This window comes from Embiotoca jacksoni, unplaced genomic scaffold (assembly GCF_022577435.1).
Source record: "Embiotoca jacksoni isolate LCO1_2020_lvr unplaced genomic scaffold, fEmbJac1.0.p SCAF_8, whole genome shotgun sequence".
Lineage (NCBI taxonomy): Eukaryota > Metazoa > Chordata > Actinopteri > Embiotocidae > Embiotoca > Embiotoca jacksoni.
Genome location: NW_027185436.1, coordinates 11,801,704 through 11,815,953, shown reverse-complemented (window position 1 = coordinate 11,815,953; position 14,250 = coordinate 11,801,704). Strand labels below are relative to the sequence as shown.

General features: G+C 40.7%; 1 protein-coding gene across 4 annotated transcripts; it reads right to left on the bottom strand.

The window, feature by feature from the left end:
* Window positions 1-389: 389 nt before the first annotated feature.
* mlxip (MLX interacting protein) lies at window positions 390-13,930 on the bottom strand. Of its 4 annotated transcripts, none has more exons than XM_069178192.1 (17): window positions 13,383-13,912; window positions 10,348-10,454; window positions 9,765-9,850; window positions 9,520-9,609; window positions 9,334-9,375; window positions 8,434-8,674; window positions 8,061-8,150; window positions 7,789-7,883; window positions 5,833-6,301; window positions 5,569-5,675; window positions 5,350-5,461; window positions 5,156-5,265; window positions 4,895-4,999; window positions 4,656-4,783; window positions 4,421-4,544; window positions 3,896-4,025; window positions 390-2,658 (listed from the first exon to the last, which is right to left on the bottom strand). In XM_069178192.1, exons 1-17 carry the CDS (start codon window positions 13,688-13,690, stop codon window positions 2,558-2,560), a joined length of 2,445 nt encoding a protein of 814 aa, XP_069034293.1. In that variant the 5' UTR covers window positions 13,691-13,912; the 3' UTR covers window positions 390-2,557. The 4 variants fall into 4 exon arrangements, with proteins under 4 accessions (XP_069034293.1, XP_069034296.1, XP_069034294.1 ...); XM_069178195.1 differs by having other exon boundaries at window positions 5,833-6,148; XM_069178193.1 differs by having other exon boundaries at window positions 8,434-8,605; window positions 13,383-13,911.
* Between the last annotated feature and the right edge of the window lie 320 nt (window positions 13,931-14,250).

The following is a 14,250-nucleotide window of genomic DNA, read 5'->3' as shown; positions in this document are numbered from 1 at the left end:
GCTCTCCAAGCACATCTCTGAGCTGTCAGAGCTGCTGCAGATCACCAGCCAGAACAGCCTGGATGCGGCGCAGCGGATGAGCAACTGCATGGTCCCTCAGGAATGCAGTCTCCCCCCCTTTAAGCAGGTCTTTGACAGTTATGTTTATGCCAACTGCCTGCTGAAACATGTGGATGAACATTTAAGCAAAGCAACTTTTTGATTTCAGTACAAAAGTTGTATTGATTTTACAACAGCCTTAAATATATCTCAATATTTTTACAGCCATTTTAATTGGTTGGAAAGTAAATTTGTACTAAAAGTGACTTTATAGTCCATTTAACATCAGTATCTGATAACTAAGTAATATGTATTGAAATGATATTTATTGAAAATAAAGTGATGAGAAGTTATAGTTTTCATTTTTCTTGTGTTTATTGTGATTCTGGGTAATTTAAGGCATTTTAAAACAAACATGTTGCATGTCGACATTTGAGAACTTTGGAAGTCCTCCCGAAAAAAAAAAAAAGATTAACACTCATATGCAGCATCAGAAAATATATTTTCCTTTTGAAACAAACAAAATAAAAGACAATGTAGGGAGAACCAACACGGGCCAACATCTTCAATGATATACTGTTCATCATCAAGTACAAAATCCTCTCAGAAACAGCAAACATAAGTTTGAAACCCAACATGGTATGAAAAACATCTCAAAATCAGTGGGTGGGAAAGGAAAAAAAAACAAGCAAAATCACACAAATTTAGAGCTGAAGGGGACATTGTGGCTTTTTCATGCTGTCATTCATTTGCAATCATAACATCCATAGTTTCATTTAGAGGTGCATTTTATTTATTTATTTTTTAAATAGTAATAAATTATTTTAGGGAACACATAAGCCCTTAATATTTGAATTGCAACTAAAAGGTTGCACATTTGTACTGTACATTGTAAAAGTGTTTAAATTTCGATTACTGCTTTCTCCATCATATTGTAAATTGTGCAGTCTACACACTGAAAGGTAAATTACCCCGTAGAAAAGTAATATTTCCCATTAAAAGACACTTGCAATTCACCATAAAAGACTGCACACAAAAAGCTGAACATTCAACAACTAAAAGTGGTGCCTTTTTCTACCGTAAACTCATTTCTTCTGCACACTAGAGAGTAAAAATACATGACACAAACAAAAAATCTACGTCTGCTTGAGGAGTGCTGAACCACACATGAAAAATAATCAGCCTGCAAAGATCACAGGTAAGGACACTTTGACTTTAAGACTGATGTATGTCAGACATGCCAACTACATCTGCATGGTGTCCAATTCTCAAGCAGAGCGCTCAATAAAGTATTATGTCAGTAACACAACAAAGGAACTGGGTAAACTGTGTGTTCTGTGACTTCAGGATGCAGAATGATTGTTTTCTTCTGTGTCTGTTGTTAACGCACAAAATAAATTAATGTAACCATGAGTGGAAAAAACACATTTGAACTGAAGCAAACCCTGTGACAGAGCCTGTACCCTTATAGAAAAACATGATGTCCTGCTGAGAATGATCCTGACTTGATTTGTTCGTGCTTTAATGGAACATAATTACACACACCAGCGTAGCCCTGAGTGACCAATGAAGAACAGAAAAGAACCCTTTACTGCGCATTCAGATCCTTAACACTGTACATGTGAATATAGTAGACATATATAATCTGTGCTGCTATTTCAGTTACGCTCCCCATGAGGGCTGGAGGTAATATCGGTCCATCGTGTTGTGACCTGCCCAGTAAAAACCTCAGTGTGTAACATATCGAAGATGACTGCTGTCTGGTGTTACTCACTTCAAATCAGTAAAGAAGAAAAGTGTGAAGGCCAAAGTTTCAGCATGGACGGAAAACCACCAGGAAACCACTTTGGTTAACTGGCAAAATAACATTTACCTGAGTAAATGAGGGATGGAAAACACAATAAACTCTACCCTCCTTGTGGTACTGACTACACAGCCTGCAAGAGCTCAACTTGGCCATGTTTCAGGCGTTCTGCTACATTCTGGGAAGTTTCTGAACCACCACAAAAACTCTAGTTCTAGCAAGTCTTAAAACAAAATACCACATTACTCTCTTCTTCCGGTGAAAAACATGTCATATTCATGCACTTTATACACCTGAGAGAGAACACAAAAACACCATTCACGCAGTAATTCCCTTTTGAACACAATGCTGTGTTTTTAAGTGATAAATGTCATTTAAATCTAAATATACATTGCTGTTCAAGAAAGAAACCACAAGAACCAGCCTTCAGTGAAGTATTTGGAAGATCATCACCTGAAGTAGTCGCAGTTATTTAAACATATTATCAAAGCCCTTTTTGCACAACTGTTGGGCTCCCTGTGTGTCTCCTTCCCAAGAATCAATGTTGAACAGACTAAATTGTAAAGGTAGGTCAGTGTGTATTTATCATTTAATTGATTCTTCTGGGAATTTGTTGATCTGTTGAAGACACGATGACCTTGCTGAATGGTTGTAAGAAAAACTTGTGATATTTAATTTTAATAAAACAGCTCAGGGGGCTTTTTGCTCAGCCACCTATGTGTGTGAGACGGCTTGGATGGCTTCGTCTTGAAGCAGGGATGGATCACTAAGAATGGACGTGGTTGTGCTCAACTGGCGAAGAGTTCTCAGCACCACTGAAAAACAGAAAGCCACAGATTAAAAAAACAAAACAAAACAAACAAAAAAACCTTGCTGTAAAAGACTACTCTCCAAGTTAACCGGCTAAATACCAGAACATAATTCACATCCTTTTGAGTTGAATAGGATTTGGCAGCTCAATACATCAATTTCAACATTTGCAAGGATTGGGTGGGGCGATGTTCAGGGTGTAATGCAGCACTGGCACGATTGAGGGGGATGTTAAAAAAAACAGACAGTGACAGAAAACAAGCTGTACAACAGCTGTTAAAATATCATTTGAATTCTTATTGCCTTAAGCTTTCATCAACTGATTACTTTTGATCACATAGGGGCAGCACAAAAAGCTGAAAACACATCGTAATTTTGTCACCTAATAAAGTTGATATGGCAAACATGTTAGCAAATGTTAACCTGTTCATACATCCATCAGAACATGGGGTCGAAAACGCAACGTTAGGACTTATGTGGGGTCATGTTTTTGATACTTTGGTTTTTGGACTGTATATCAGAGTTTTTTTTCCTGAAAACATTTTCCTCTGTTCGCTGAAAGTCTGGACGATGAGAACAGTGAAAAGACCAAAACTGTACAACCGCACAATGGTGAGAATAAAAACTATGTAGAGCTGAGTCTTTTTTTTTTTTTAACAACTGTGGTACAACTAATAATTTCCCTGCAGAAATCATGATGACCGTCTGATGCAGATCAGTTATTACATTTGTGGGGAGAGCCCCTCAAGACATGGAATAAGGTTCTGGAGTGATAACCTCATGTCTTTGATATTTTCTGCAGTGCAATGGCAAGCCCAACCGTCAGCAATCTGCTACAACTGCAACAGAATGATAAAAATCTTTTGACGTCACCTTACACGTCAGATCACTTAGTCAGCAACAAAACCATAATTACTTGAAAAGTTAGAGGTGAAAAAAATACGACTGGAAATTGTGATCATCACTACTGGAATAATGTCCTGTAATATTAAAAAAAAATTAGATGTATTGTTAGATTTCCGGCAATGGTTGCTTGTTGACAGCAGAAAAGGCAGAAAAACTGAGATAGTGACATAGGATGTGGAAAATGAAATACAGATAGCAGTGATCTGACACACTGCAGCGGCTGCAAATGATCCACGATGGCTGATCTATTTTTCCAACATAGAGCAGGAGGGCTGCAGTACCTTCTCATGTCTGCGAGACCGTGTGTGTTTTTTAAAGAAGCAGTCTTTTACTTACTGGGTCGGAGTGCTGGAAGGGAGCAGTGACGATCCAGCCATTGCAGTGTGGTCTGACACAGCTCTGCTCTGCTCGTCGTTGACACCATCCCATTGAACGACTCAAAGAGAGGCTTGATAATGATGCTGAACTAAAATGCAAGACTGTCAAGGATCAATTACAGTGCACACAGAGAAAAAAAATACAAGTCCGTCTGACAAACTGTTTGAGTACCCAACTCTAATCTGTACTTTTGCAGCTTTTCTTGTGCCGCTTCACACTTGCTTTTGTGGTTTTCTCGAAATTGAAAACGCTACAGCTAATAAAACAATTTCCTAATAACGCAAGTATGTCTCAGTAAATATGTCCTTCAGTAAAGGAATACATTAGAAATAAAAGCAACCATCAAAATGCAATCTTAGCACCGTTTTAGTATAATGGATTTACTGCACGCTGTATGTAGTTCCCGACCTCCACCATCACTAACCAGTTACTGAGCAGTTACTGAGCAACAAACAGTGTAAGAACTCTTTCACTGAAGGATACAATCCAGAACTTCCAGTTCTGAAGAGTGCGGCCCTTTACATATTCGTTAAACCTCTCCTGCATTTGGTCGAGGCGATTTCGCCTCACCGGCACCCCTGTAGCCGGCAGCTGCTCCTGACACAAGCTGTGGTTAACCAGCAAAAGGAGACAGAAAAAGTAGACAGTTAATACGTATCTGAGCAGCTTCTGTTGTTCACGTCATACGTGGGGTGAGATATAAGATGTTTTAACATACTTAATAGAAGTGTTGAGCTCCTCTATCTCCTCTCGAAGTCTCTTGACTTCTTCCTGTATCTGCTGCCTCTCTTGCTGGAGCTTTCCAATGTGCTCCACTGTCTTCTGCAGTGTGACTGCGTTGCTGATCTAAATGCACAGTTCATAAATATGTTAGCAAACTGAAAATTGGAAGCTAATACTGTGCACAAACCTGTCCATAATCTGTTACGGATGTTTCATGCAGTGACACATACTTACATTTGATTGTGACTTGAGAGTGGGAACCAGGCTGCAGAGCGTCTTAAAGCCAATGTTTATGTTTGATCGTCTCTTTTGCTCAGCAGATATGTATGTCCTCCGGCTCTGTCACACAACAGCAGTGGAAATATTAAACGGGTTTTATTAAGTGTGTCCTATGTCACAGAAGAAAAGGGGAAACGCTGCAGATGTTAATGCCCAGAGATTCAATTCTGTCTGTGTTAATCTTAATTAATTCTATTACCACACACACACACACACCTGATTTTGCTCATTCTTTTTTAGACCTGTGCTGCTGCTGCTGCCGCCGCAGATTAGTGACTGCGACCTAGGAACTTGATCTAACCCACATGGCGATGCTTGACTGGATCCTGACACACAAACACAAACGCTTTGTTTTTAGAAGTAGAGGGCTTGGAGTTTTTCAGTGATTTCCTGTCTGAGTGAACGCTCACCGACACTCGGGGAAGCTTTCTGGTTTTTGCGGCTGGAAGAATACGACTTTTCTTTGGGAACAATCAGCTGGGGAGACTTCTGCGTCCGAGTCCCGACGTGAAACCCGGGAGCCTAAGACACGTGAAAACAGAGCAAAGGAAATAAATAAAAGAAGGTGCAAGAACCTCTGCAACAGAATCTTATCTTTTTTTTAAATTTTGAAACAGATTAAAACATACCGCTCGAAGAGCAGAGGGTGTGATGACCACACCAGTGTTAGAGACTACCTCTGCTTTCAGGGGTGTTGGTGTGACAATCACAGCATTGGCATGACCCGTGAAAGGGGCTGAAAACAAATATTACATTATGGTCATGGGAAATCAATAGGACTGAATTAGAAAGGCTTGAGCGCTATCTGGTGGTGATTAAGTGACAACGCTCAGCAACATTAAATTTCTCTCTTCTCAAGACAATATTTGATATTGACATTGGAGAGCACAGACCTGTGAGGAAGACGTGGGAGGCGGGGAGGGTGTTTGCCGGAGCGATTCTTTGCATGGGACGGTTTTTGTTGGCACTGGACGGCTGAAGAAGGCGAGGCAGAGCGAAAGTCTGAGGTTGCTGAACAGGAGCGGCAGGCGCCGGGGCCAAGGTTTGGAGTTGGGACGGAGGAGGTGGAGGTTGTGCGGATATGGAGGATGCCACCGTCTCATCCAGTGCTGCCGAGGCCATGTCCTGACCTGGAAGGCACTGTACCAGAGGATCATGGGACAACGGCTGAGAGACGGAGGAAACAGCTGCTTGATCACTGGGTGGCACCTGCCCAGGAAACAGGGATATATAGTTTTGTACAAAGGCAGCATCACCACCATCTCTTCCATTGGTCTCACTGGCCATAGGGGATGGGATGTTCAGGGGGCCAGAGCGGGTGATGTGGTTGGTTGTGAGCTGCATGGAGGACATTAATTGGGCCTGGCAAGGGATGACAATAGGAAACAAACATACTTAGTCCAGCCGACAGCCATGATAGAACTGTGGACCAACTAACTGCATTCATATGTGTCTTTTTATTGACCAAGTTCAGACAGAATTATGTTTTAGAGAGACAAAATCCAAAGAAAAATCAAAACTGTATGTAATGTAATGTAATGTAACTCTAACAGAAGATACTCCTTTCTGAAGTCTCTGCACTCGCCTCCCCTGAACTCAAGGAAAGATTCTAAAATCCTTTTACTTGTTTAAAAACCATCATGAATCTGCTTCGACAGAATATTACTTTGGCATGGCTTTGCAATGAAGAGTTACTGTTGCATTTTTTTTTAATCTTAAAAGTCCGACAAGGACCAACAACAGGGGTCTCCAACCTTTTATCTCTAAGAGCTCCTTTGATCTACCAGGTATTTCGGGATCTACTGGTTGGAGACCCCCGACCTACAATAATGCATTAATGGACCCAACACAAACACTGAAAAAATACTTTTACCAAAATAGGGCTGACTGAATGGCTTCTTGGGAGCTTCAAGGAGGATTACAGACACATTTTCAGTGAATGTTTGATTTTCCAAAAGAATATAAAATTAGGGTGTTTTCACACCTAAAAGTTTCAACCAATGTTCATGCTTTCGTCACATATACATTTGATCCTGTTCATTTTTGTTTTAACACTTCGCTTTGGTTTGTAGACGGCGTGCAATTGAAGTCAGCGTGTTGTCAAGCCTTTTCTGTTTGAATGGAGAAAAATGAATGAACACATTTCATTGCTACTATATTATTATTGCTATTATTGTGGCGTTATAAACGACACTTATTTTCCTCTCAGAAAATAAGTTATAAGTTTAAAAATTTGTATGGATTTTTAAGCTGAATTTTGATTTCTTCGTTGGACCAAATTACAGTTAAATACCCTCCTCCTCTGTTTTTTTTTTTGGTCCTTTGGTCCGAAGCGCGGTCTGAGGCACCTTTCACATTTGCTGAGCGTCCGAGACCCTGTTTCCTTTTGGCTACATCAATCCGGACATGTGCGACCTGGCCGTGATTGAGCTCTCCAACTCCGAATGTGGCCTAAACAGATCAGAGCTCAATGCTTCCTGAGTGTGTTTCCACCTGTACTTTTGCTGGTCACTCGTGGTCCGATCACGGCCAGGTCGCATATGTCTGGATTGAAAAAGCCAAATGGAAACAGGACCACACAAGATAGGTGTGAAAGCACCCTTAATGTTAATCAGTTTGAGCAAGTCATGTATGAAAAGTGCTGTCAACAAAGTTTAGTAATATTAATTTGTTACATAGGTTTTTTTTGTGTAACTACACTGCGACAGAAAGATTGCAGAAAGATGTGGCAGAGATCCTCAACAATTGACCAAAAATCCTAAAACTATAAAGTAAAAAAAAAAAAATAAAAAACTCACAGACTGCCTTAATAGTGTGTGTTAGGGACTGAGCCTTGGGTCGGTGTTTACCTGTGACTGAGAGCTGCTGCTGGGTAGAGGGGTGACAGATGAAGCAGTGGGGGAAACAGAGGGGAAGACGGGCTGACGGAGGCTGTGAAATAAGTCTGGAACAAGAGTCTCTATGTTAGCTATAGGTTAGTAAAACCACACTACTCTTTGTGTTAGGCTAAGCCAACTGCTGTAGCAGAGTTACCAGAACATGTGCGCTCGATTCCTGTGTAGTGTTCACTATTAGTTTGTGTGCAGTGCCACTGCAGCTATGGGTGGTGCCTTACTGCTACCTTGCAGTGGATCAAAGGAGTCCATGAAGTCTAGGTTTGGCTGTAAGGGGATGAGTCCTGGTTGGATCATGTCCGCGTTCCCCGCATGAGCTGTGGAGGGGAGAGGCCGAGGTAGGGAGAGCAAAGAGACAACATGCTGATATTTTGACAAATACATAACATATTGTTGAGATCCAGCCCCAAGCCGCAATTATATTCAGAAACTTCATAATTTTAAAACGTTTTCTAACAAATTTAAAAGGGAAGAAAACAATGAACACAATACAAAAGTAGAGGTTAAAGCAAAAATGTATTATTAAATCAAGCATTAAGTGGAAGGCAGGAACACTACTCTACTGGTTTTAGAAAATATATAATCTGCTTTGTTTCTCACCAATCTCCCTTGGATTGGGCCAGGCTATGGGCTGGTGCGAGGCCAACGTAGAGAACAACGTGTCTGAAAACTCAGACATCAGAACATCCATGTCAAAGAGGGGGTCCATCTCCATGGGGGCAGGAGTTTCATTAAGCTTACGAGGCACACGGCGTGCAGCAGTCTCTTCATCCTGATAAAATGACACACGGAGCATGTCTGGAGAGACTTCCCCAAACAGCGACAACTGCTCCTCTGGTCCCTTGGAGTATTCAAAACGCAACCAGCAGGCCAGTTAATGACAAACAAGCATGCAGTGCTGTGTACAGCCAACAAGGGATGGCACTAAATTCAGTAATTCATGCACTAAAAATAGCTCCTCATTTACACGTATAGTCCTGTGCAAATCTTTTAAGCAGTTTAGATGTTTAGATTCTTATCCATCACGCAACATCATCTGATTGGTCCCAAATTTCTTCTGCATCTTTGAGCAAGACATCTACCCCAAACATCTTCAGCAGCAAAGGTGATCACACCAAATACTCATTTCTTATGGGATGTTCTTATGACTGCAGTTTGTAGGAAACTAAATGATTTAAAAAAAAAAACAACATTGCATGGCATTATTTTTTAAATCATCATCCCCTTCATATAAGTGCTTACAACTTTTGCACAATTCTGTGTGATTGTATGCACAATATAAAGTGTCTGTCAGCAAATTACAAGCTAAAATTAGGTGCAAGCAGTAAAATGTACTTTGTATAGTCAAAGATGATCTGTTAAAATGTACATAAATAATGCAAGTGTTAGCGTGGCTTAATTTCATTAGTATCACCATCTCGTTGAACAGATGCTGATAGTAATGATCATGTTGGTACAAACAGCAGTTTAGTGAATTGAGCATGATGCAGTTTTGCATACCTTAAGTAAGCTTGAGAGGTCATCGTCCTTGTGTTTCTGTAGCTATAAAAGAGTTAATGAGCGCTGCATTAGATAAATATTAATGTTTTTAGGCCAAACAAACAAAGAAACAGGATATGACTACAAGGCTCTGATAAAAGCTAAAATATTACAATGTATTCAAAAGAAAAATGAAAAATGTTGTACCCTTTTCTTAAAGTACGTTCTCCATTTGTGATATTCTCTAATGACAATTTCAATGCGTCTTTTCCAGCATTTCCCCTCTGTGGCGATGGCCTGCAGAAGAAAGAAAGGGAAATTAAACAAAGTGCACAACAAGCCACAGCACAAATAAAGGAAGTGGCAAGGGAAACAGAAAACTAAATGACAAATAAGTGTTTGAGAAACTGAACATAAAATGCTCAATTTCAACCACACTCTTCTGCCTTTACCTCTGCAGGCCGATTGACGTCCAAGTCCATGGTTCCATCCAGGGGCGTCACAAAATGACAAACAGGATTCTCCCTTTTCTCCACGTCTGGGGATAGGAAAACAACTAAAGTCACTCCCAGCTGAAAACACACTGTTCTTATTTGTTTATCTCATTGAAGAACATTTACAGCGCAAGTCAAAAACTGATCATCTTGTAGAAAAGACCCCATCATGTATTACAGCTTCACCGGGCTCTACCAGCATGAACAGCTTCAGGTTTGACATGACTAAGAGTTGACTAAAAGTCACCGTCATGTGACAAGTAAAAAAAACAACAACATGTTATCTTCTGTAACAAAGTTGAACAGACTGCGCCAACATTTATCTTGAGATCTTTATCTACAGAATCCATCTCCATACAGGAATAATTAATGACGAAGTCGTTAAGGAATCTCTCCTCTATTTCTAACAAAAGATTCTTGAACTAGAGCCTGATGTCTTCCTGCATGCTGCAACTTGATTAAAATGTGGTAGATTAAAGAATAAACGATACAGTCTACACACTCTTTAGTTGCCAAATGAAAGATGCCGTGAAGCTCTTACACTGCATATACCAGGCTCTCCATATGGCGTTGTTGAGGCGAATCTTGTCTCTCCAAAGCAGTTTCAGACCTCTGAAGTTTTTCCATTTGGGAGACACCAACTTACCACTGAAAAGAAGAATAAAATTAACACTGAAATAACTTCTCAGGTGATGATATTTCTCAAGTTGTGAGGATCTGTATAAGAAAACTCTGAAAAGATCCCAGTGCGTTCCTTAATGTCATCAGAAGAATATTCATGCTCGTACAGGATGAAAAAAAATGTTCCACAGACTTCGAAAATGCCCAGAAATGAATGATTTTTCAAGAATCTATTCTAGTCAACTTTAAAACAGCAGCACCATAAGCGCAATATTACGACTTGTTGAGGTCATGACGTTGTACTGCTGCACGATGTCTGCTATGTTCCTAACTCACACGCAGTAACAACAAGCATGGCTGAAAGCGGCTCCACAGTGGAGGAATTAGTTCAGTGTGTAAGATCAAATGTAAAACAAAACACTGTAATATATGTAATATTTCAAGGCAAGTTGTTACATCTGTGCTGACATGTAAAACTGTAACACTTATTTTGTTGCAAAAGTATTTTCTTGACACGAATAAAACACGTTTCTTTTCTTGTCTACATTATTGTAATCACAGAAATACCCTGAAATATCCTGATGACATTTTAGGACAAAAATCATCCACTACTAAATACTAATTGTATGAAAGTGCCAAAAATATGTAACGATTAAAATAAACTTCACGTGCACTTTACCCATTCTTTACATCCTAAATGGGTGTTTTGTCTCTTACCACAAGAACAGGCAAGCAGCAACAGTTGTTTCCTGAGTATCCAACAGCACTCGGTACATAATTTAAAAAGTACAGGTCACCTTGACCAGCCCCGGGGCATCAAGAAATAAAGCAAGCAAAGCAATAAGAAGAAGTCTGTTTAAGTCAAGACCACTTTCGAATTATACAGCAGCTTCAAGTTTGATATGGATACAAGGAGACACATAAACTAAGTAGGAACATCACACACCCGCTCTGCTAATGTAGGACATGGGGACATTGGAGGAAGTCATTGTTGTGCTTTAATATGGTCGCAGTATGTGAGCCTAATGGTGACAGCACAATGGGCATCATTCACAAATATCTTCCTAAGATTTAAAAAAAAAAAAAAATTATTTGGTCTTTAGATATGTCTACGTCAGATTCATGACGTGCTCTTAAACCCCGGATTTGTTCGCACCCGCGTTCTGAATCCCACGGTGCTCGTAAATTGAAAGCTCGAGCCAGTTGTTCCCAATTAACATAAGTAAACGTCCTGCCAATGCCCATAAAAGGGCAAAAGACGGCAGTGCCGCGCGCACACAGTCACAGACGGTGAAGGAGAAAAAAAAAAAAAAAGAAGATGAGAGAAACATAACTAATGCCGAAAAACGGTGGAGCAGCGGACTCCAGGAGGAAGAACAACTACAGCAGCTCTGAAGAAGAGGTGCTGCTGCAGGAGGTGGACAGAAAAAGCGCAGGCATATTTAATAGCGTAGGTAAGTACTGGATGTAAAATTTAAAAAAATTAATAAAAATAAAAATATGCACGTGATTATGGCTCGTTCAGTGAACGCTGTATCAGGAGCCAAACCAATGATGTAAAAATAACCAACAGCTCGCAGACCGTACGCTCCTGCAGCAGCACCTCCAGACCTGCCCCACTTCTGATCTCGGATGGTCCTGGACATCCAGGAGGGAACAACCCAAACACTGACGCACAGGCTCAGCACTGGTTACAATCATAAAAACACTTCAAGAAAACTAAAAGTCAAAATGCACTGAAACATCTTTGTATCGTTAGTGATGTGTTTCCTTCTTGAGATGAACTGTATTATATAAAGTATCACACTGTAAAAAGTCAAATGTATTTGAATTTACTAACAAGCAATTCACTGCTGTCAAACCTGGACAGCAAATCTACTGACCTTGTCAGTGTTAGTGAAGTCTTTTATTCAAAACCATGATGTTTTGTGAAGTAATTAAAATCATGAATTATAATGAAATGTCATTATAGATGAAATATTATAATAATATACAACTGTTGAATTGAAGAAAATGCATTACCCAATTATTTGGCACAAACATTTCAGCATTCAGATGTGCGTAAGTGTGCTCTTGAGTGTGCTTACATTTTGTTCTTTCCTAAGAAAAAAAAAATCCCAAATGAGAAAATATTGGTGAATGCCAGAATCTTTGTTAAAAACCGCACAAGTGGGTTTTAAGAAGAAATTTCCTTCTTAAAAACGGTTGGTGAATGAGGCCCAATGGCATTACTGTGACAGTCTTGATTTTAAAAGGACCAGAGATCATCACGATCAGGGGAAGAAAAAAAAAAACAGGACATTGTTTATCTCAAGCTAAAGAAGTTAACTCACAGTTCACAGCTTCAGTCTCTTTCAGTTACTGCATGAGTACTTTATGAGTCTTATTTTAATGGGGAGGTATAACGGAGAATAGGTACTGTCAGTGGGGACAACTCTTCAGATCCACCAGTGTTTTGGTAACGAGAGCAAAGGCTCTTTCATGCACAGAAATACTCATCACTTCTCCGTATATGATGAAATGACCACAGCAGAACAGTGACTGATCTATAAATAACTTTCCAGTGAGTATAATTTAGTGCCATTTGCACAGTAGGAGGGAATTCTCTGGAGCGGCTGGCAGCAACGATACAAACACCACATCTTGTAAACAGAGAACAAGATGAGCCTCACAAAAAAAAAAAAATTCCCCCACAAAATATCCATTACCATCAGCACCTATTCAATACGTTCAATGTGCAACACTGACATGTTGCCATGCTCTGAGATCATGAGTGTCGATGCAGGAAGTTGCATGAAGAGGAGACTCGTGACCAGGGTTAGGGTTGTCTGCTGGTCCCACGCCTGACTGTGCTGATCAGGACAGGATATGGAGGAGAGCTCAATATGCAGCGGGTGGGGGAGCCTGCGGTCGACGCCAAGTGTTCCCAATGCAGTGAGATGTGTTTTAACATACCTGTACGCGAGAGTCATGCACTCAAAGAGTTTAGTGAGCGAGGCGTCTATGGAGAAGTGCGACGTGCTGGCTTTGCCAAAATGATACGTCTGACAGGTCTGTTTGTTGACTGTGTCGAAGTCGTAGCCTTTCTTCGGGGGGTGCTCGATGTGGGGGGAGGACACCATGAAGTGTCCGCTGTGTATGATCTGAGACTCCAGCCCGTCCGCTTTCCTCAGCCCCAGGGGGGTTTCCTCCGCGTCCGAGTCGTCATCCGGCTCCTGCTTAATGCTGTCCGGTGAGTGACGGTATTTTTGCCGAAAAGACATCTCCGGTATCGATGTCGGTAACTCACCAGATAAAACAGCTAACGCTAGCTAGCGAGCTAAGACAATAAAACTCTCCCTTTCATGAGGTTTGGCCACCGGCGCCGGAAAACACTCGAGTCCGACTGTTAAAGTCTGCCAACTTCGTGCCGTGGCGTCAGAGCCCTTAGTTCACTCATTTTTAAAACTCCCTGCTGGTCGTTACTAGCCCAAGTAAACTTGTTGTTGTCTTGATAGTTGACGTCGCTTCGAATCGCAGGCGGCGACCAGCTGACAAAAAAAAAATAAAAAATAAAAATGTTCTGCCCAGAGCAGGAAGTGGCTGTGCTACAGCGTCTCTGATTGGTTGGAGTCAGAGCCCCACCCACCAAAGAACTCCTAACACACGGAAGCGACAGGTCGCAGAGGGGACAGATGAGAGATTGTGGCCAGTGCGGCAGGTAATGGAAACCAAATTGCCCTTCAAATATGTCAAAAATTATGAAAGATAATTATCTGTCTTTATTATGCAAGCAAAAACAACAGTTAAGAAAGCAAATTTCTGCAATCTAAAATCAAGTTTG